Source organism: Cucumis melo, chromosome 6, assembly GCF_025177605.1.
Source record: "Cucumis melo cultivar AY chromosome 6, USDA_Cmelo_AY_1.0, whole genome shotgun sequence".
Classification (NCBI taxonomy): Eukaryota; Viridiplantae; Streptophyta; class Magnoliopsida; order Cucurbitales; family Cucurbitaceae; genus Cucumis; species Cucumis melo.
In genome coordinates, this window is record NC_066862.1 from 4619365 (window position 1) to 4639256 (window position 19892).

Sequence of the window (19892 nt, forward strand, 5' to 3'; positions counted from 1 at the left end):
AAGCATATAGTTGAGGTAGGATTCCCCGAACTTACGCTAAGTCGGTTGATGTTGATAATTATATCATTGTCTTTGAAGTTACAACTGCTGTAATTATAAGCTAGAAACATCAATTTTGATATAACTATTTTAGTCACCGTTACCGCTTGACCTTCAATGGAGGAGGTAGGGATAACTAATTTTGACAAAATTCATAATTTTAAATAAACACGGTCTTATGATTGACGATGAGTTAGGTTGGGCTGGAAACATTCCCATCTCCATTCACGTGGGAATCCCCATTCCTGTATTTGAGTATTCGAAGTCGATGAATCATTGTTCTGGATTAGGTTCCACACCAAAAAAAATTTGTTATTACCCTTCTTTGAAAATATCTTATATTCAAAGTGATTAACCATTTTTTAGTTTAATAAAAATAATAAAAAAAAAAGTTAAAGAAAACCTATGAGTATAAACAAATATATATTTCATAATGTATATGCGTATGTATGTATATAAATGTTTGGAGGGAGATGAGAGTTGTAGAGTAATTTTTGGTATATCTTATTAAAAGTAATCTAACTATGATTCAAGTGTTGCAATTACATAAAATTTCAATCCATCATACTTAATTTTGGTTGGAACATAAATAGTATATATATATATATTATAGTTAGGATAAATTTAAAAAAGCCAAATTTATGAGTGGGATATTTGAGAGAAAAGAAAAATAAAGAAAACAGGAGAGAGAGAAAAGAGGGAAGCCCTAGCTCCATCATCTTTTTTTCTCCTCTTCTCCCCTTGTGACCGGCGACCATCCACCTCTTCTAACTCAGCTTTTTTTTTGGCGGGCGAGCTTCGGGCGGCGACGACTAACACGAATTCACGTTGACACGAGCAAACATCACTCGTTCAAGGTGTTACTCACGTACCCACCCTCTCTCTCTCCCTAACTTTTGACAAGTGTTGTGGCGGTGAAACCCACGAATCAGGTGTTCAATGCCAATTTGATTCTCAAAGATAGCTCAGTGGGTCTTTATGGTCGAAGCGTAACCTAGCAGATGCGACGCCCATGAGACGGGAACCCTCTCTGTACACCTTCGCATCAATGTTTCTCCATTTCGGCAGGTTTTGGCACTGATCCACACTTACGTTGGCTTCAAATTGGTGTACCCATATCGTCTAAGGTTTATTCGGGCGTTTTTGGACACCAACTAGCAAGGTTTAGACCCTCTGTGGTAAGATTGGGTAAGGGATGTTGGTTTAGTTTCATTTTCGGATTGGATTTTAGTGGTTGAATATCTGAACTTTTGGAATTTGTTTGTTGTTATGTTTGGGTAGATTTCCAAGTTTTTTTTGAGGTTCGGCAAGTTTGAGCACTTCTCGGATTATTTAGGACTCAATTAAAGTATGTTAGAGCAATCTTGATTGTGAAAGGTTGTTGCTAATAGTTTTGAACTAGTTCGGATTAATCGGATTGATTAATTAAGATTTAGGGTGGATTTTTTTTATAAGAATATTTCTTTTGAAAAGCCTTCCGGTGTCGATTATGGTTGTCGAACTAAGTTTTGACCCTCAAAGTTATTGTTTAGGCTTTCTGAAAGTTGATGTCTGTTTAAGGAAGTGGATTTTTGGATTGAGAAATTATAGGATTCAAACTAGGTGCTAAATATGATTTGATTTAGGCTGTCTGGATATGCCAGCTTTTGTGTTTTGGGGATTGTATAGTATTTTTTTGTAGCCAAATTTGGAATTGACGGTATATATCCTTATGGGGGCTTATTTGTGAGAAGACACATTTTTGTTGTTCAAAATTCTTTAGAATGAAGATTCATTTGTGTGTTACACTCACATGACCTCACACTTAAGTAATTTGTTAGTTGTTAATCGACCTTTCTGTTGTTCCGGTCTGTTGTTATGTTAATCGACATTTCTGATGTTTTGGTCAACTTGGATCAACATTTATGGCTGAATGATTGGCGTGACCCGAACCATATCTGTTGGGCTACTTCAACTACCATCTTTCCTACTTTTTATTTGAAAGGTTTGGACGACTGAAAGTTGTATTGTGTAAAGTATTGGCTGATTGAAAGCTTTGTATTTGAAAGTTTTAAAAGATTACAGCTTTGAAAAGTATAAAGTTCTGTTTATTAAGAGTTTTAACCGTATATTTAAATGCTTTTGTTTTGTTGAAAGACTATACGTTTAGTTCTCAAATTTATTTGCTCGGAAGATCTTGATATTGAAAGTACTGTTTGTAGCAAGGCTTTGGCTGAAAGTTTTGCAATGATTTTCTTTTCATTTTCAAATGTTTTGTAAGAAAATGAATTACAAAGCTTGATTTATGAATTGCTCATTGAGCATTTTTTATTCCCATCTATTTTTTTCCAAAATGCTTTCATTCGAAGGATCAGACGATAGTTCTAAAGGAAGTAATGTTTCACATTCTGGCACAGGACATCGATGGATGTTTATATCATGATTTGATAATTTGACTTACAATTTGTTTGTAATAAGTTACTTCCGCTGATTTGTTTAAGTTGCAGATGTTTATGATGGTTCTGCTTTTGCATTTTTTATTTTAATAGCTTTATTGGAAACTATGGGTTGAAATTAAGATTTGAGGATGAAAATAAACTTTTTTTTTGAAATTTTGGTTAACTTTTTGTTTATGACTATATATGTTTCTTATTATTTAGTTGGCTGGAGAAATAGTATCTGTGTTTGTAGAAATACTGACTTGTTTGTGATCAATTTCTCAATACAGTTTGAAGTCATGGAAACTGGGGACTCTGCTCCCCCTTCCCTTGGTCCTCGCTATGCACCAGATGACCCTACTCTTCCGAAACCTTGGAAGGGATTGATTGATGGGAGCACTGGACTATCATACTACTGGAATCCTGAAACCAACGTTACTCAGTATGAGAAGCCAGTCTCTTTGCCACCACCATTACCGCTTGGTCCTCATCCTGGTGTCTCTATTTCCAAGCCTACTTCAATTCCTGAGGCTCATTCAATGCCATCAAGTGGCACAGTGGCACCTCATGTACAACAAAATCATTACAACATCCCTCAACAAGATGGCCAATTAAACAACCAGCTTTCTCAACAACCTGGTCATCTGATCTCACAACAGCACAGTTCTGTTGCCAGTCAAGTAGCTGTTAATCACCATCCTGGCATGCAAATGGCTCCAGATGGGCGACAGCATGGCTCGCAACCGAACCAAGTCATGCAGCAGCAGGGGGTGTTTGGAATGTCATCACAGCATATTGGCCAACAGCAGGTCATGCATCAAGGTCAGAACATGGCTCATGCAAATCAACAAATGTCTCAACATCCTAACCAGCAACCCCTGCAGAATCCAGGACAAGCCTTACAGAATCCAGGGCAACAAATGCCACAACCATCGGTCCAGCATTTAGGACAGCCAAACATGCAAAATCCGAAGCCATTAGTTGGGCAGCCTCAAGGTCCACAATATGGTCAGCAGCAGCTTCAATATATCGGTTATCAGCAAAGCCTACATCCAAACGTGCAGCAAAATTCACAGCAGCAAGTTCAACAAAGTCCTTTAGTCCAGCCATTTGGTAATCACCTCGAGCAGAAGCCGGCTTTTCTGAAGAGAGATGAGGAGAATATCCAGTCTGGAAACCAAGTTGGATTTCCTTCTTCCCAGTTTCAACAAAGTGGTGGCACCCCATCCATTCATAACATACATTCGGGAACAAATTCTTCTCAAATGCAACAACTGGGTACATTTGGTAGCTCTCCGGGAAACATGCAACAGCAACTCCCTGTTGGTCAAGTGCAGCATGCAAGTACTGAATTGACTCATCGCCATCATCATTCTAGATTCCAAGATCAAATGGGCCCAGCTGTGATGCAGGGGCAGCAACCTGTTGCTGAAAATTTGCCAGGCAGAGGTGGAAATGAATATTACTTTGGCAGGAATGAGGGGTCTGGCATTGGTCCACATCAGCCAAGGCTTGCAGCAATACCAATGGCAAGGAGCCAGCAGGTTCTTCATTACATGTCCATTTGTAATTCTTCCATCTCCATAAAAAAATATTGTTTAAGTAAGATACACCATGAGGGATGATTAATTTACTATGAAAAAAACCACACATATATCTTAAGATTGTTGCATCATTGCATGTGATTGCGCACTAACATTTTGGGTAGACATCTTATCTTTGGGTTTTATATAGCAGATGTAGTTGGGTACTGCAAAGTTTTATTGGTAAGGATATTATGTGGATGATTAATAGAGAAATTGATAGGAAATAGTGTGTTAGGTAATCTTCCTTGACCATAACTTAGTTTAAGCTTAAGTGAGATGTATTCTTTCTAACTGTTATATGGGAAAGTAATACTTCCATTAAAAATATTAAACAATACCAATAGCCAGGTTGAGCAACATATACTCTGAAGTTTTCAAGTATTTTAGTTCTGTTCTGTATGATTCATTTTTTCTTGTATGTATAAAAATTATCCTTGCTTTCAGGACTCAAGGATGAGTGGTGACCCATTTCCAAATTCGGCACCCGTTCATCCTAGTGGGACAAAGTTTGCCGGTGGTCCCACACATAATTTGTACAGCCATGGATCTGGTGTTCCATCATTGCCGAATAATGCATTGATGGGGCCTCCTCATGTTGGAGTTTCAGATGTTAATATGTCACCTGTTGAAGTTTATCGTCGTCAGCATGAAGTAACTGCAACGGTTTGTATTTCAGCATGCCTATCTTTTCCAATTATGTTGGAGTTGTGAATGCTACAGGGGTTCTAATTGTATATTTGTGTGGGAAAATCAGTGTGAGATTATCGAGCCTATGCATGTGTATATTAATGGAAGGTTGTACATCCTGAATTGAAACCGGAATGCAATGTGTGACTGACTCTATTTGATTAGATGTGCACCGTTGCATAAATTTATAGTTGTTAAACTACTATTTTTTTGGTTGCAAATGATCAGTTCAATTAACTTTGTAGGGTGATAATGTTCCAGCTCCATTCATGACATTCGAGGCTACTGGCTTCCCTCCGGAGATACTGAGAGAGGCAAGTTTCATGGTTGCTCAAACATCTTTTTATTGGTTGTGTGAAAAAGGAAAATCCATGATCCGTCCTACTCATCTCTTCTGTTATAAATCTACTCTTTACTCACAAGTTGTCACTTGTCGCAGGTGCGATATCTGCTCCGGAGGAGGAGCATATGTCGTACGCTGCACTGCTATTGCTACACTTGCACATGCAACAATCCCTTGATTTTTGGAGGATGCAAAATGGATGGTTGGAGCCTTTCTAGGGCATCTTTTAGTTGAGTGTTGGGCCTTTGACCAAATCACACCTGATGTGACTGAGATGTCTTGCTTATTGGCTCTGCTTAATATGTGTTTATTGCCATCTTTTGTTGCCTCGAGTTGCTTCTGTAAGCAACTAATCTATGGGTTTTCTTTGTGCTATTTCATTTTTGCTCTTGTAGAACACTGTATTGATGAAATGTATTTCGTGCATTAATGTCTTTGCATGTTTTAAACTTGGCGCACTGAGTGTAGTCTTTCGTAATCGTGCCCCAGATATATTCTGCTGGTTTCTCATCTCCTACGCCAATTCAAGCACAAACATGGCCCATTGCCCTGCAAGGTCGGGACATAGTTGCCATTGCTAAAACAGGGTCTGGGAAAACTCTGGGCTATCTGCTTCCTGCCTTCATTCTTCTGAGGCAGTGCCGAAATAACCCTCAAAATGGACCGACTGTGTTGGTTCTGGCTCCTACTAGGGAGCTTGCTACTCAAATACAAGATGAAGCCATTAAATTTGGGAGATCTTCTCGAGTTTGTTGTACGGTGAGTTTGGAATGTTGCCTCTTTTGGTCCGTGTTTCTTTCGTGTGCTTCTTTTTCCTTTCCATGACTTAAAATTCTTGGTTATATCAGTGCTTGTATGGTGGAGCCCCAAAAGGTCCTCAATTAAAAGAGTTAGATCGAGGTGCTGATATTGTGGTGGCTACTCCTGGACGGCTTAATGATATACTTGAAATGAAGATGATTAACTTTAGGCAAATTTCACTGCTTGTGCTTGATGAAGCTGATCGGATGCTTGACATGGGATTTGAACCCCAAATTAGGAAAATTGTGAATGAAATACCACCACGTAGACAAACTCTTATGTATACAGCAACCTGGCCCAAGGAAGTAAGAAAAATAGCAAATGATCTTCTCGTCAATTCTGTCCAGGTGAATATTGGTAGCGTTGATGAACTTGCTGCTAACAAAGCTATCACACAGGTAACTTTAATATATGTACCATTCTTCTTGAACAGTGTAGATTCAGTCGCATCATGAGTCTTGCTATTGTTAAAAATGATATTTTTGGTCTGTCAAATTGAATGCATGGTTTGTGTCATAACTTGATGTATCTTATATCGATCTATAAGTACTTTGCTTTTGAAATTTGACTGTGTTCTGTTCATACTCAAGGTGAATGAAAATTTTTTGAATGCTTGATTTACACAAGATCGAATCGCTTAAATCTATAGGACATGTGCTAGGCCTCCAATCACTCAAGCTTACAAGAGAAGGGGTAAAAAGGGGAATTCCACCCAGACAGCTTGGTAGTTAGGATGGCCAGTGGTCCTCATGACACATGGCAGCAGGAGCATAAGAATATTAGGAATATATATAGGAGCTTTTGTGTTAGGGTTGGGGTATCTTGATCGTTAGACATTTTGGAGTGAACATAGTTCATGGTGGAGAGTACAGCCCTCTTATTTGGCTGAGTTTCTTGTTGGTTTTGTTAATCTTTTGTGCTGGTGAACTATTATCCATATATCAATATAACTACAGCTTAACTCTCCTTTTATATATAATTCTCTGTGAATTCTGCTGGAGTATTAGTGTATTGTGTGTGCTGTTTGGTTAATATTGTTGTAGGTGGAAAGGAAGCCTAACAACATGGAACTATACCCCAGTGTGAGAACGTAAGTTTAAATGACCGTTATAGGAAATAGTGAACTCTTCCTTGACCGATACATAGTTTTAGGTTAAGAGATGTTTTTCTCTAACTAACTTAAGAGATGTTTTTCTCTAACTAACTTTTATATGGGAAAAAATACTTCCATTGAGAATTGTGAATGCATCATTTGATGACATTTTCTATCTGATTCTTAACTGCTAGGTACTTAAGTACCTTGGAGAACTACACCCCAAAAGCTAGCTATTGGGGTCGGCGAGCCAAGTCACTTAAGTACCACATTGGTTATCCCATTCTTACCAATGTGGGACAAAGACATTCCATACTACCTAGGTTTCTAACAATACCCCATCCTCGAAAGGCCGATGTCCCAGTGGCTACTTTGACGGTACTTCACTCAGTCAGAACCCTCCACCGATTCCACTCCAAAACGATGACAACCGACTGTGGTACCATTGTTAGGTACTTCTAACCACACCCCAAAAGCTAGCTATTGTTGTGTGAGAGTCAAGCCACTTAAGTACCACATTGGTCATCCCAAACCAATGTGGGACAAAGGCATCCCATACTACCTTGGTTTCTAACATTAACACTATTCATAATAGTTTCTTTTATCTACCAAGTTAATGTATCCTGTAGTACGTAAATTCTTACCTATGAACCATTTTCTGTTTCTCTAGATGATTTGTTATTGATCCTTTCTTTGTTCTTTTTTTTCTTTGGTCTTCTCTTGCCTTTTTCTGTTTTGGGGTGGGGCGTGGAGAGCAGTATGTTGAAGTCGTTCCACAGATGGAAAAACAGAGACGGTTGGAGCAAATCCTTAGATCCCAAGAAAGGGGTTCTAAGGTAATAATTTTTTGTTCCACGAAGAGGTTGTGTGATCAGCTTGCACGAAATCTTGGACGTGGTTTTGGAGCTGCTGCAATTCATGGAGACAAATCACAGGGGGAGCGTGACTGGGTATTGAACCAGTTTCGTAGTGGAAAGTCCCCGATACTAGTTGCCACCGACGTTGCTGCTCGTGGGCTTGACATCAAAGATATAAGGTAAGCCTCTTTTCTGTTAGTTTCTCTATGGTATAAAAGAAAATCTTGGAAGTTGGGACTACAAATTTGCGAGAATATGGATCTGATATGACTATTTGTAGGGTTTGTTGAATGATTTTTTACCTAGTATTTGTTCTAAGATTTATTTATTTCATTTTTATGCCAGAGTGGTGATCAACTATGATTTCCCAACTGGAATTGAGGACTATGTTCACCGAATTGGAAGAACTGGGAGGGCTGGAGCAACCGGAGTGGCATATACCTTCTTCTCTGAACAGGATTGGAAATTTTCTTCTGATTTGATTAAAGTACTGGAAGGTGCAGGCCAGCCTGTTCCTCCTGAGTTGCGAAATATGGCTATGCGTGGTGGGCCAGGTTTCGGAAAGGATAGGGGTGGGATGGGTCGTTATGATGCAGTTATGGGTGGCAGTCGCTGGGATTCAGGAGGCCGAGGTGGCATGAGTGATGCTGGGTTTGGTGGTCGTAGTGGTGCAAGAGATGGAGGGTTTGGTGGCCATGGTGGGATGAGGGATGGTGGGTTTGGTGGTCGTGGTGGAATGAGAGATGGTCCTGGTGGACGAGGTGGGAGAGGTGATTTCTTTTCCACTCGGGGTAGAGGACGGGGGTTTGGTGGACCTATGGGAGGTCATGTTGGTTGGGGCAGGGGTGATCGTGGTGGCCCACACGATAGGTTCAATGGTGTGGATGGACGTGGTCGTGGACGTGGGCAGGGTCGATTTGATAACAGAAGAGACTTCAGCAATAGGAGTAGAGGCAGAAGCTACAGTCGTAGTCCTGAAAGAGTCCGGACATGGGGTTATAGCCGAAGTCGAAGTCGCAGTCGCAGTGGTAGCCGTAGTCGCAGTAGTAGAAGCTGGAGTCGGAGTCGGAGTCGAAGTCATAGCAGGAGTAGAAGCAGGAGCCGGAGTTGGTCCCGCCGTTATAGCCGAAGTCGTAGTCGTAGCCGTAGCCAGGATAATAACGAGCGACCACGTGTCCGAAACTTCGATAAAAAAGACGACCCACCTCCTGAATCAGTAGGTACAGCATCTCCTGGCACACCAAAGAACGGTTTTGAAGAAAAAGATGTGAGGCAGCTTGCTCCAATGCCCGGGAGCAGTAGTATGGAGGCAACGAATCCAGAAAATGGTGGAGATACGAGTAATGAAATTGTTAACGCAGCGGCTCAAGTAATATGAACGAATGTGGATGAATGATGGGTGGCTTTTGGTTTTGATATTACCAATTCAATATCTTTATAAAAAATTTTCTCGCAGGAAAATCTAAGCAATATGAAGGTTAGAAGAGGTGGGGATTTGAGGGATCTTTACAATTTATATTGGCTGTTATGAATTTGCTGCCTATTCTAGCAATTAGCATAATCAATTGATAGTCTGGAGAATGACCATGTTTTCTTTAATGCCAAGGAGGAAATATTTGTGTCTAGCAATTATTAGATGGTTACATAAAATATATTCTTGAAAAGTAATTATGTATACACACCTAAAATAACAATTCCCACTACTAGAGTTTGTTATTTCAACTGAAAATCAAGTTATGGTTGACCCTTAAATAATTCTTGCAAAAATAGAATAAAACAAAGCGACACTTGATATCATTTTTACTTGAAGTTGCATCAATTTTCTATTAGATTTGTGAATTGCAAACAAATATTTCTATGAAAATCAAATAGATAAAAGTGTTCAACATATTTGAATTAATAAGCACTCATCAATTTAGGATTTAACTGTAAGGTTGTATGAGTTGTCTTTAAGATTTAATTGTAAGGTTGTATGAGTTGTTTCGTAAAATTTATCGACTTGTAAAATGTATCGAAGGATGTATAAATTGTTTGAATGTTCACAAATACAAAAATATAAAATAAAAATAATGATAATAAAAAAAAAGTTATAGCACCTCTTTGAAAATTGAAACCATGGAGTGTGGATTAGATAACATAAATAAAGAAAACATCTGTACCTCATACAAAGTAATAACTTATAAGAGGAAATGATAATGCAAAAATGGATATGGTTTCCATAAATAATATGGGTCAATAGAAAATTTGAAAATAGAAATTTAAAAACATAACTGTCCTTTAAATAATAATAAGGATTGACAGGAAATTTGAAGATAGAAGTTTGCTCGTCTATATGTTTGACAATACATTATAAAAACTGGATTATGATTTAAATAATTATTTTGAATATGTTGACAGTAATATTTAAATCGTAAATTTTTTTTTACATACTCACTAAATAATAGTTAACAATAAACTATTATGATTTGTTTATGCAAATAAATCTTGTCTTATAATATTATACAGTTAATTTAATGCGATATCTATTTTAATTTCTAAAAAAATAAATTGATTTTATATTGTGACATATTATAGTTCAAAATATTTTATCTTATTTAATATAGTTTTTTACCCGCTTAAAATCTGAAATTTAGTTGAAAATATGAAAATATTGTTCACGAAATTTCCAATGTTCGGATCCAAAAACAAATTTTCAGTATTCAGCCAAACACATATTTGTCGAACTTAATGAAATTGGAAACATAAAACAACGTGTGGATATACATGTGTATGTATTTCTTTCTTCTTTCTTTCCTTATTCTCTTGATGACCCATTTATAGGGTCCTTTATGAATAATAAGCACCTCTTTACAAACGTATAAAATCTAATTGTCTGCTTACATTATAATACATTATATCATTTTATAACATATCGCGTTAGGGATTACCGTATACATTGTAATTCTAACATGATGATCATCTAGATCTTTATCATGAACAAAACATTTATATTGTGCTTTTCTTCATTTTTCTCTTGTTTTTTTATGAACATTATTTTATCAATCGAGATGACCATCACCTTTAAGGTTATAATAGACATGACCATCCTTCACGTGATATGTTATAGTGTATCGGTGTACTATAACATAAGAAAAAGCAAAAGGCTAGAATTAAACATTTGTAAGAATTGAGTCATTAATCGTAAACCAATGTCTCATCTGAAAAGACAAACAAAAAGATAACTCTTTAATTTATGGGTGAATACACTACGGCATTGTATATCATTTTGATCTCTTTTCTTCTTAGTTTGGGAAGAAAACTAAGCCCCCTATATCACCTATTTTACGGATGACGAGAAGATTCTCTTTATGGCAGGCATTCATCTATGATCTATTGAATGTTTTAAGTGTACTTGGTAGTAAGTTATGTTTCGAACCATCTCATTTTCCTCTATTTTAATTTAGGGTTTTGATGATTATGGTACCCGATAAAAATGCGTCATCGTTGTGATGTTTTGTGAAATTGTTTTCGTATCATAATGTGCTTGAATACATGAGCTCCTAATGTGTGATTGATGCTAATATATATTTCTCTTTAATTCGAGCTCGAGCTGATTTGGTTCAGTTTTTTCCTGAAGCTCTAACCTCAATTTCCATCTCAGTAGAGATATGCTTGTAGTGAAGCTGTGCTTAAAACATTGAGAAAGTTTGAAAAGCCAAAATACTTGGAACAATAACCGAAACACAACAACAAAAAAAGAAAACGATTCCATATTTATACGCAAAATAAGAAACCAACCACTAATGCACTATCCTTATCCCGATCAGGTCACCTCCATCAAATTTAAGAAGTAATATCCTAAATGAAATCAACCCACACTATTGATAGTATTGAGAGAAATGAAATCTCATCTTATTCATTCATCAAGAGAACCTCTCCTTAATACAACGTTACTGAAGATGGTTAAGATATCTTATCAACAACATAAAATTAATTTATTAATTATAAATTTTTCTTAGGAGAGATTGTATTTTTTTCTTAAAATACAAAATTAAATTATTCCTAATTTAATATTTAACTATATAGTAAAAAACTTATTCTAGTAAAAGACAAAAAAGAAGAATTGCCCTATTTCCTAACTAGTTCTAAACGTACCTAATTTTACAAACTAAACTACCTTAGGATTCTAATTTACCCGCCCCACTACCGCCCCAAAATCTTTTGTAAATCTCTTCTTTTCTTCGAAGAACTTTGCAATTTGTTCCTTGGAGTAATTCAAGGTGCCAGTCTTTCTGGGCTTCCTTTAGTTTTACTTCTCTCGTCAGTTCTCCTTGGGGAAGCGGACAAGAAATCGGATTTCAGATCTTTGTCCAGGTATAATGTTTTTTTTGTTTTTGTTCTAATCGTCTTGGTGCACTTTAATTCTTTTTGGTTTGCAGTTCATTTGTTTGGTGGTTTATTCGTACATAACCTTATGCAGTAATTCGCATGTTTGTTCGGTCCACTTGTCTTTTTCTTTTCCATTCATCTGTTTTATTGGAGAGATTTTTTGAAGATTGAATGAAAGATATATGTTTGGAGGCCATTTTTTGGTGGCATTATTAGATATGTAAATTTAGTGTATCATGGATTCTAGGGTTTCAAACTGAGTATAACTTAGGTTTGGGTTTGAAGTTAAATTTTGTTTTTAATTTTGGTTAATTTTTGTTTATGACTATATGGGTGTTTGGGGAGCTGGAATGCAATGAGGATTACTGAAATTAGAGGAAGATGCTAGTTGTGTTTATTGAAATGCCGACTTGTTTTTTTTTTTTTTAATCAGTTTCTCAATACAGTTTATAGTCATGGAAACTGGGGACTCTGCTCCCCCTTCCCTCGGTCCTCGCTATGCACCGGATGACCCTACTCTTCCGAAACCTTGGAAGGGATTGATTGATGGGAGCAGTGGACTATCATACTACTGGAACCCTGAAACCAACGTTACTCAGTATGAGAAGCCGGTCTCTTTGCCACCACCATTACCACTTGGTCCTCATCCTGGGGTCTCTACTTCCAAGCCTACTTCAATCCCAGAGGCTCATTCAATGGTGTCAAATGGCACACTGGCACCTCATGTACAGCAAAATCATCATGTCCTTCAACAAGATGGCCAATTAAACAACCAGCTTTCTCAACAACCTGGACATCTGATCTCACAACAGCACAATTCTGGTCAGGTTGTTAATCACCATCCTGGCATGCAAATGGCACCAGACGGGCGACAACATAGCTCGCAATCGAACCAGGTCATGCCGCAACAGGGTGTGTTTGCAATGTCATCACAGCATATTGGCCCCCAGCAGGTGCATCAAGGTCAGAAAATGGCACATGCAAATCAACAAATGTCTCAACATCCTAACATTCAACCCCCACAAAATCCAGGACAAGCCCTACAGAATCCGGGACAACAAATGCCACAGCCATCAGTTCAGCATTTAGGACTGCCAAACATACAAAATCCAACCCCATTGGTTGGGCAGCCTCAAGGTCCACAATATTGTCAGCAGCAGCTTCAGTATACCAGTTACCAGCAAAACATACCTTCAAATGTGCAGCAAAATTCACAGCAGCAAGTTCAACAAAGCCCATATTCACAGCAGCAATCTCAACAAAGCCCTTTAGGTATGCCATTTGGTAACCACCTCGAGCAGAATCCAGCTTTTCTGAAGAGAGAGGAGAATATCCAGTCAGGAAACCAAGTTGGATTTTCTTCTTCCCAGCTTCAACAAAGTGGTGGCACCTCATCCATTCATAACCTACATTCTGGAACCAATTCTTCGCAAATGCAACAATTTGGTTTAGCATCAGATCAAGCACGACAATTTGGTAGCTCTCCGCGAAATATGCAACAGCAACATCCCGTGGTTCAATTGCAGAATGCAGGTGCTGAATTGACTCATCGCCATCATCATTCTAGATTCCAAGATCAAATGGGCCCAGCTGTGATGCAGGGGCAGCAAGCTGCTGCTGAAAACTTGCCAGGCAGAGATGGAAATGAACATTACTTTGGCAGGAATGAGGGGCCGGGGATTGGTCCACATCAGCCAAGGCTTGCAGCAATACCAATGGCAAGGAGCCAGCAGGTTCTTCATTTCACGTCCATTTGTAGTTCTTTCATTTTCAATTTTCAACCTTTTGTTTTGTTTTATTATTGTTATTATTTTTTTGTCATTGTTTAAGTGAGATACAATTATGAGGGATGACTACTTTGAAAAAATCACACATATTTCTTAAGATTGTTGGATGTTAAAAAAGGTTGATTGGCAACTAATATTTTGGGAAGACAGTATCTTTGGGTTTTACATGGCAAACATGTAGTTGGTTACTGCAAAGTTTTATGGGTAAGGTTATATGTGGATGATTAATAGAGAAATTGATAGGAAATAATGTATTATGCACTCTTCCTTGACCATTACTCAGTTTTAGGTTAATTGAAATGTTTTTTTTTTCTAACTATTATTTGGTAAGGGAATACTTTCATTGAGAATTGTTAAAGAATACTAATGGCCAGGTCGACAAAATGTTGTATCAAGTTTCGGAGTATTTTTGCTCTGTTGTGTATGATCTATTTTTTCTTACATGGTATGGAAATTATCCTTTCTTTCAGGACACAAGGATGAGTGGTCTCCCATTTCCAACTGCGGCACCTGGTCATCCTAGTGGGACAAATTTTCCAGCTGGTCCCGCACATAATTTGTACAGCCATGGATCTGGTAGTCTGACACTGTCAAATAATGCATTGATGGGCCCTACTCATATTGGAGCTTCAGATGTTACTAATATGTCACCTGTTGAAGTTTATCGTCAACAGCATGAAGTAACTGCCTCGGTTTGTATTTCAGGATGTCTATCTTTTCCACTTATGTTGGTGTTGTGAATGCTAGAGGGGTTCTAATTGTATATTTGTGTGGGAAAATCAGTGTGAGATTATCGAGCCTATGCATGTGTATATTAATGGAAGGTTGTACATCCTGAATTGAAACCGGAATGCAATGTGTGACTGACTCTATTTGATTAGATGTGCACCGTTGCATAAATTTATAGTTGTTAAACTACTATTTTTTTGGTTGCAAATGATGAGTTCAATTAACTTTGTAGGGTGATAATGTTCCAGCTCCGTTCATGACATTCGAGGCTACTGGCTTCCCTCCGGAGATACTGAGAGAGGCAAGTTTCATGGTTGCTCAAACATCTTTTTATTGGGTTGTGTGAAAAAGGAAAATCCATGATCCGTCCTACTCATCTCTTCTGTTATAAATCTACTCTTTACTCACAAGTTGTCACTTGTCGCAGGTGCGATATCTGCTCCGGAGGAGGAGCATATGTCGTACGCTGCACTGCTATTGCTACACTTGCACATGCAACAATCCCTTGATTTTTGGAGGATGCAAAATGGATGGTTGGAGCCTTTCTAGGGCATCTTTTAGTTGAGTGTTGGGCCTTTGACCAAATCACACCTGATGTGACTGAGATGTCTTGCTTATTGGCTCTGCTTAATATGTGTTTATTGCCATCTTTTGTTGCCTCGAGTTGCTTCTGTAAGCAACTAATCTATGGGTTTTCTTTGTGCTATTTCATTTTTGCTCTTGTAGAACACTGTATTGATGAAATGTATTTCGTGCATTAATGTCTTTGCATGTTTTAAACTTGGCGCACTGAGTGTAGTCTTTCGTAATCGTGCCCCAGATATATTCTGCTGGTTTCTCATCTCCTACGCCAATTCAAGCACAAACATGGCCCATTGCCCTGCAAGGTCGGGACATAGTTGCCATTGCTAAAACAGGGTCTGGGAAAACTCTGGGCTATTTGCTTCCTGCCTTCATTCTTCTGAGGCAGTGCCGAAATAACCCTCAAAATGGACCGACTGTGTTGGTTCTGGCTCCTACTAGGGAGCTTGCTACTCAAATACAAGATGAAGCCATTAAATTTGGGAGATCTTCTCGGGTTTGTTGTACGGTGAGTTTGGAATGTTGCCTCTTTTGGTCCGTGTTTCTTTCGAGTGCTTCTTTTTCCTTTCCTTGACTTAAAATTCTTGGTTATATCAGTGCTTGTATGGTGGAGCCCCAAAAGGTCCTCAATTAAAAGAGTTAGATCGAGGTGCTGATATTGTGGTGGCTACTCCTGGACGGCTTAATGATATACTTGAAATGAAGATGATCAACTTTAGGCAAATTTCACTGCTTGTGCTTGATGAAGCTGATCGGATGCTTGACATGGGATTTGAACCCCAAATTAGGAAAATTGTGAATGAAATACCACCACGTAGACAAACTCTTATGTATACAGCAACCTGGCCCAAGGAAGTAAGAAAAATAGCAAATGATCTTCTCGTCAATTCTGTCCAGGTGAATATTGGTAGGGTCGATGTACTTGCTGCTAACAAGGCTATCACACAGGTAACTTCAACGAGTTATATACTTACCATTCCCCTTGAATAGTGTAGATTTCATTGGCATCACGAGTCTTGCTATAGTTAAAAATGATATTTGGCCTATTGAATTTAATGCATAATTTGTTTCATAAAGTGATGTATCCTATAGCATTAAAGTAATTTTCTTTCTGAATTTTTCAGTTTTTATGTTCAGGGCAAGTTGAATGAAAATCTTTTTAATGGCCAACTTACAGAAGTGTGTTATGTAGTCTTCCTTGTTTAGGTTAAGAGAAATGTTTTTCTCTAATATTATCAACAAAACTTTCATTGAGAAATGGAAATGCATCATTTCTTGACATTTTCTATTTGATTGTCCATAGTCAACACTTTTCATAACAGTTTCTTTATCTACTGAATTAATGCATCCTGTAGTATGTAAATTTTTACCTGCAAACCATTTTCTGTTCCCTTTGATAACTCTTCTTGATGTTTTTTTTCTTGTCTTCTCTATTTGGGTGGGGCGTGGTGAGCAGTATGTTGAAGTCGTTCCACAGATGGAAAAACAGAGACGGTTGGAGCAGATCCTTAGATCCCAAGAACGGGGGTCCAAGGTAATAATTTTTTGTTCCACAAAGAGGTTGTGTGATCAGCTTTCACGGAATCTTGGGCGTGGTTTTGGGGCTGCTGCAATTCATGGGGACAAATCACAGGGGGAGCGTGATTGGGTATTGAACCAGTTTCGCAGTGGGAAGTCTCCCATACTAGTTGCTACTGATGTTGCTGCTCGTGGGCTTGACATCAAAGATATAAGGTAAGCCTCTTTTCTGCGCTTTTCTCTATAGTTCCAAGAGAAAATATTGGGATTTGGCACTAGAAAATTTTAAAGAATATGAATCTGATGTGGCTAGTTGTAGGGGTTTGTATGCTAACTATCATATGCTTTTTGCTCTAGTACTTGTTCTACGATTTATTTATTTAATTTTTATGCCAGAGTGGTGATCAACTATGATTTTCCAACTGGAATTGAGGACTATGTTCACCGAATTGGAAGAACTGGGAGGGCTGGAGCAACCGGAGTAGCGTATACATTCTTCTCTGAACAGGATTGGAAATTTGCTGCTGATTTGATAAAAGTACTTGAGGGGGCTGAGCAGCCTGTGCCTCCCGAGTTGCAAAATATGGCTATGCGTGGTGGGCCAGGTTTTGGAAAGGATAGGGGTGGGATGGGTCGTCATGATGCAGTTATGGGTGGCAGTCGCTGGGATTCAGGAGGGCGAGGTGGCATGAGCAATGGCGGGTTTGGTGGCCGTGGTGGTGCAAGAGATGGAGGGTTTGGTGGCCGTGGTGGGATGAGAGATGGTGGGTTTGGTGGTCGTGGTGGGATTAGAGATGGTCCTGGTGGACGAGGTGGGAGAGGCGATTTCTTTTCCATTCGGGGTAGAGGACGCGGTTTTGGTGGTCCTCCTGGTGGTCATGTTGGTTGGGGAAGGGGTGATCGTGGTGGCCCACATAATAGGTTCAATGGTGTAGATGGACGTGGTCATGGACGCGGACAGGGTCGATTTGATAACAGAAGAGACCTCAGTAATAGAAGTAGAGGCAGAAGTTACAGTCGTAGTCCTGAAAGAGTCCGAACATGGGGTTACAGCCCAAGTCGCAGTGGTAGCCGTAGTTGCAGTAGTAGAAGTTGGAGTCGGAGTCGAAGTCGAAGTCATAGTCGTAGCAGGAGTAGAAGCAGGAGCCGTAGTTGGGCTCGCCGAAGCCGTAGTCGTAGCCGTAGCCAGGATAATAACAAACGACCACGTGTCCGAAACTTCGATAAAAAAGACAACCCACCTCTCGAATCAGTAGGTGCAGCATCTCCTGACACACAAAAGAACCGTTTTGAAGAGCAAGAAGATGCGAGGCAGCTTGCTCCAATGCCCGGGAGCAATAATATGGAGGCAATGAATCCAGAAAACGGAGATACGATTGATCAAACTGTTAATGCAGGAGCCCAAAGTAATATGAATGAATCTGAATGAATGATGGGCGGGCGGCTTTTGGTTTTGATATATTCGCTATTCAATATCTTTTGAAAATTCTTTGCAGGTAAATCAAAGCAATATATATGAAGGTTTAATGAAGGTGGTGGGGGATTTGAGGGATCTTTACAATTTACAATTGATGTATGAATATGCTGTCTCTTCTAGCAATTAGCATATTAATTGATAGTTTTTAAAAACAATCATGTTTTTTTTTTCTTAATGCCATGGAGGAATTATTTGTATCTGGGGTTCCATAAAATATTTTTTAAAGTTAAATATATTTTTTTTTTATACACACGTAAAATGTATTAATTTTCAGATTTAAATCTCGTTATATGTTCTGAACTTTGTTCTTTTTCTTTTCTTTTTTTACCAAGCTTTCGATCAATAAATCTTTTTAATGTCTTTTAGAGTAAAGCAGAATTATATAAGTGATTGATGGTATTTTCCTTTTTATAAAGAAAACTACACTTTATAATGTACCTCTTAACTTTGTAGTTAAGTATGTAAAGTAAACTGACTCGGCCTCAATCAAATTATGTTTGTGACACACCTAACTAAATGAGATAAGAAAATTGAAGTATAAATTTGTGGTGGAAACTTATTGCGATTGATGTACTGGAATCCTATTATTATGCTTACACAGAAATTCCAGTTTATGGATTGGGTTGGATAAGTTCTAATTTATGGATTGGGTTGGATTTCTAAATTCTACGAGTGTGTTATCTACTTTTTATATTACATTAGGTTTGTTATATAATACCAAATTTACTGTTTCAGTTATTTTATTTCCATTTTTGTCCTGTTTTTTTCATACCTCGAATTTTTTAAAATAAAGCAATATACTTTCATGGTTTTCAATATAAACATTGTGCTAAAATTTTTGTAAATAGGGATCAAATTGCTTTATTTGTTTACTTATTTACTATAGAAAACAAATCAGTTCTCTTCGAAGAAAGAACTAAAATAAACCAATATTAAGAATATAGGGAAAAACTATTTTTCTTAAACTGGAAGAATCCAACAATTAAAAAAAATTGAGGGGTAACTGTAAATATGGTTATATTATTAAAAAAATTATAAATATCAAATTATCTATTGATAGACCATATGACAAATATTAGTCTATTATTAATAGTAACATTTTTTAAAAATACGTCCAAAATAAACTAAATTGATGGATTTAGTTTTTTTTTTAATAATAAATCGATAGTTTATTTTATTTACTTAAAAATTTTAGGTTAAAAGTTTAATTATGTGTTCCAACGTGGAAGAAGCAGTTCTTGCAAAAGTAGTCTGATGATAAAAGGTAATTATCAAATAGACAATTCTTTCGCAGGAGAGAGATCAATGAAAAAGGCTCAAAGAATGATCGGAGCATGAAATTCACATCGCTCTGGCACTGAAAGATAGATATTTTATGAAATTGAAAGTTGGTCAACTATTGTAATTTTGAAAGGGACAAAGTAGATACAAACCTCAACGATTATAATTTAACATTTAAGATTTAAACTCCTTAATTTCAATTTTTCTCATTTCCAAAACGTCGGTTTCGATGTCTAAATCTACAAAAAGTAACCGTTTTGATATTTGTTGGTGATTAACCGGTAATCATACTTAGAGTGTAATTCCATATAAAAGTTCGAATTCAAC

At 37.8% G+C, this 19892-nt stretch overlaps 1 protein-coding gene across 10 annotated transcripts; it reads left to right on the plus strand.

Annotated features, from left to right (window-relative positions):
- The first annotated feature begins 671 nt into the window (after positions 1-671).
- Positions 672-18534, plus strand: LOC103484188 (DEAD-box ATP-dependent RNA helicase 46-like). 10 transcript variants are annotated; one of them, XM_051086142.1, is made up of 8 exons: positions 672-1227; positions 2747-4000; positions 4487-4705; positions 4975-5043; positions 5562-5831; positions 5921-6271; positions 7725-8002; positions 17204-18534. In XM_051086142.1, the coding sequence occupies exons 2-8, from the start codon at positions 2756-2758 to the stop codon at positions 18234-18236; spliced, it is 3465 nt and encodes a 1154-aa protein (XP_050942099.1). In that variant the 5' UTR covers positions 672-1227; positions 2747-2755; the 3' UTR covers positions 18237-18534. The 10 variants fall into 10 exon arrangements, with proteins under 10 accessions (XP_050942099.1, XP_050942097.1, XP_050942098.1 ...); XM_051086140.1 differs by lacking the exon at positions 7725-8002 and adding an exon at positions 16746-17023; XM_051086141.1 differs by lacking the exons at positions 5921-6271; positions 7725-8002 and adding exons at positions 15887-16237; positions 16746-17023.
- Positions 18535-19892: the final 1358 nt, after the last annotated feature.

Excerpts from the sequence above, each read along its gene's own strand:
- LOC103484188 (XM_051086133.1), top strand. The coding sequence starts at position 12,647 with ATGGAAACTGGGGACTCTGCTCCCCCTTCCCTCGGTCCTCGCTATGCA. Across the intron at positions 16,238-16,745 it reads CTAACAAGGCTATCACACAG|TATGTTGAAGTCGTTCCACA; the intron begins GTAACTTCAACG and ends CGTGGTGAGCAG. Across the intron at positions 17,024-17,203 it reads CTTGACATCAAAGATATAAG|AGTGGTGATCAACTATGATT; the intron begins GTAAGCCTCTTT and ends TTTTTATGCCAG.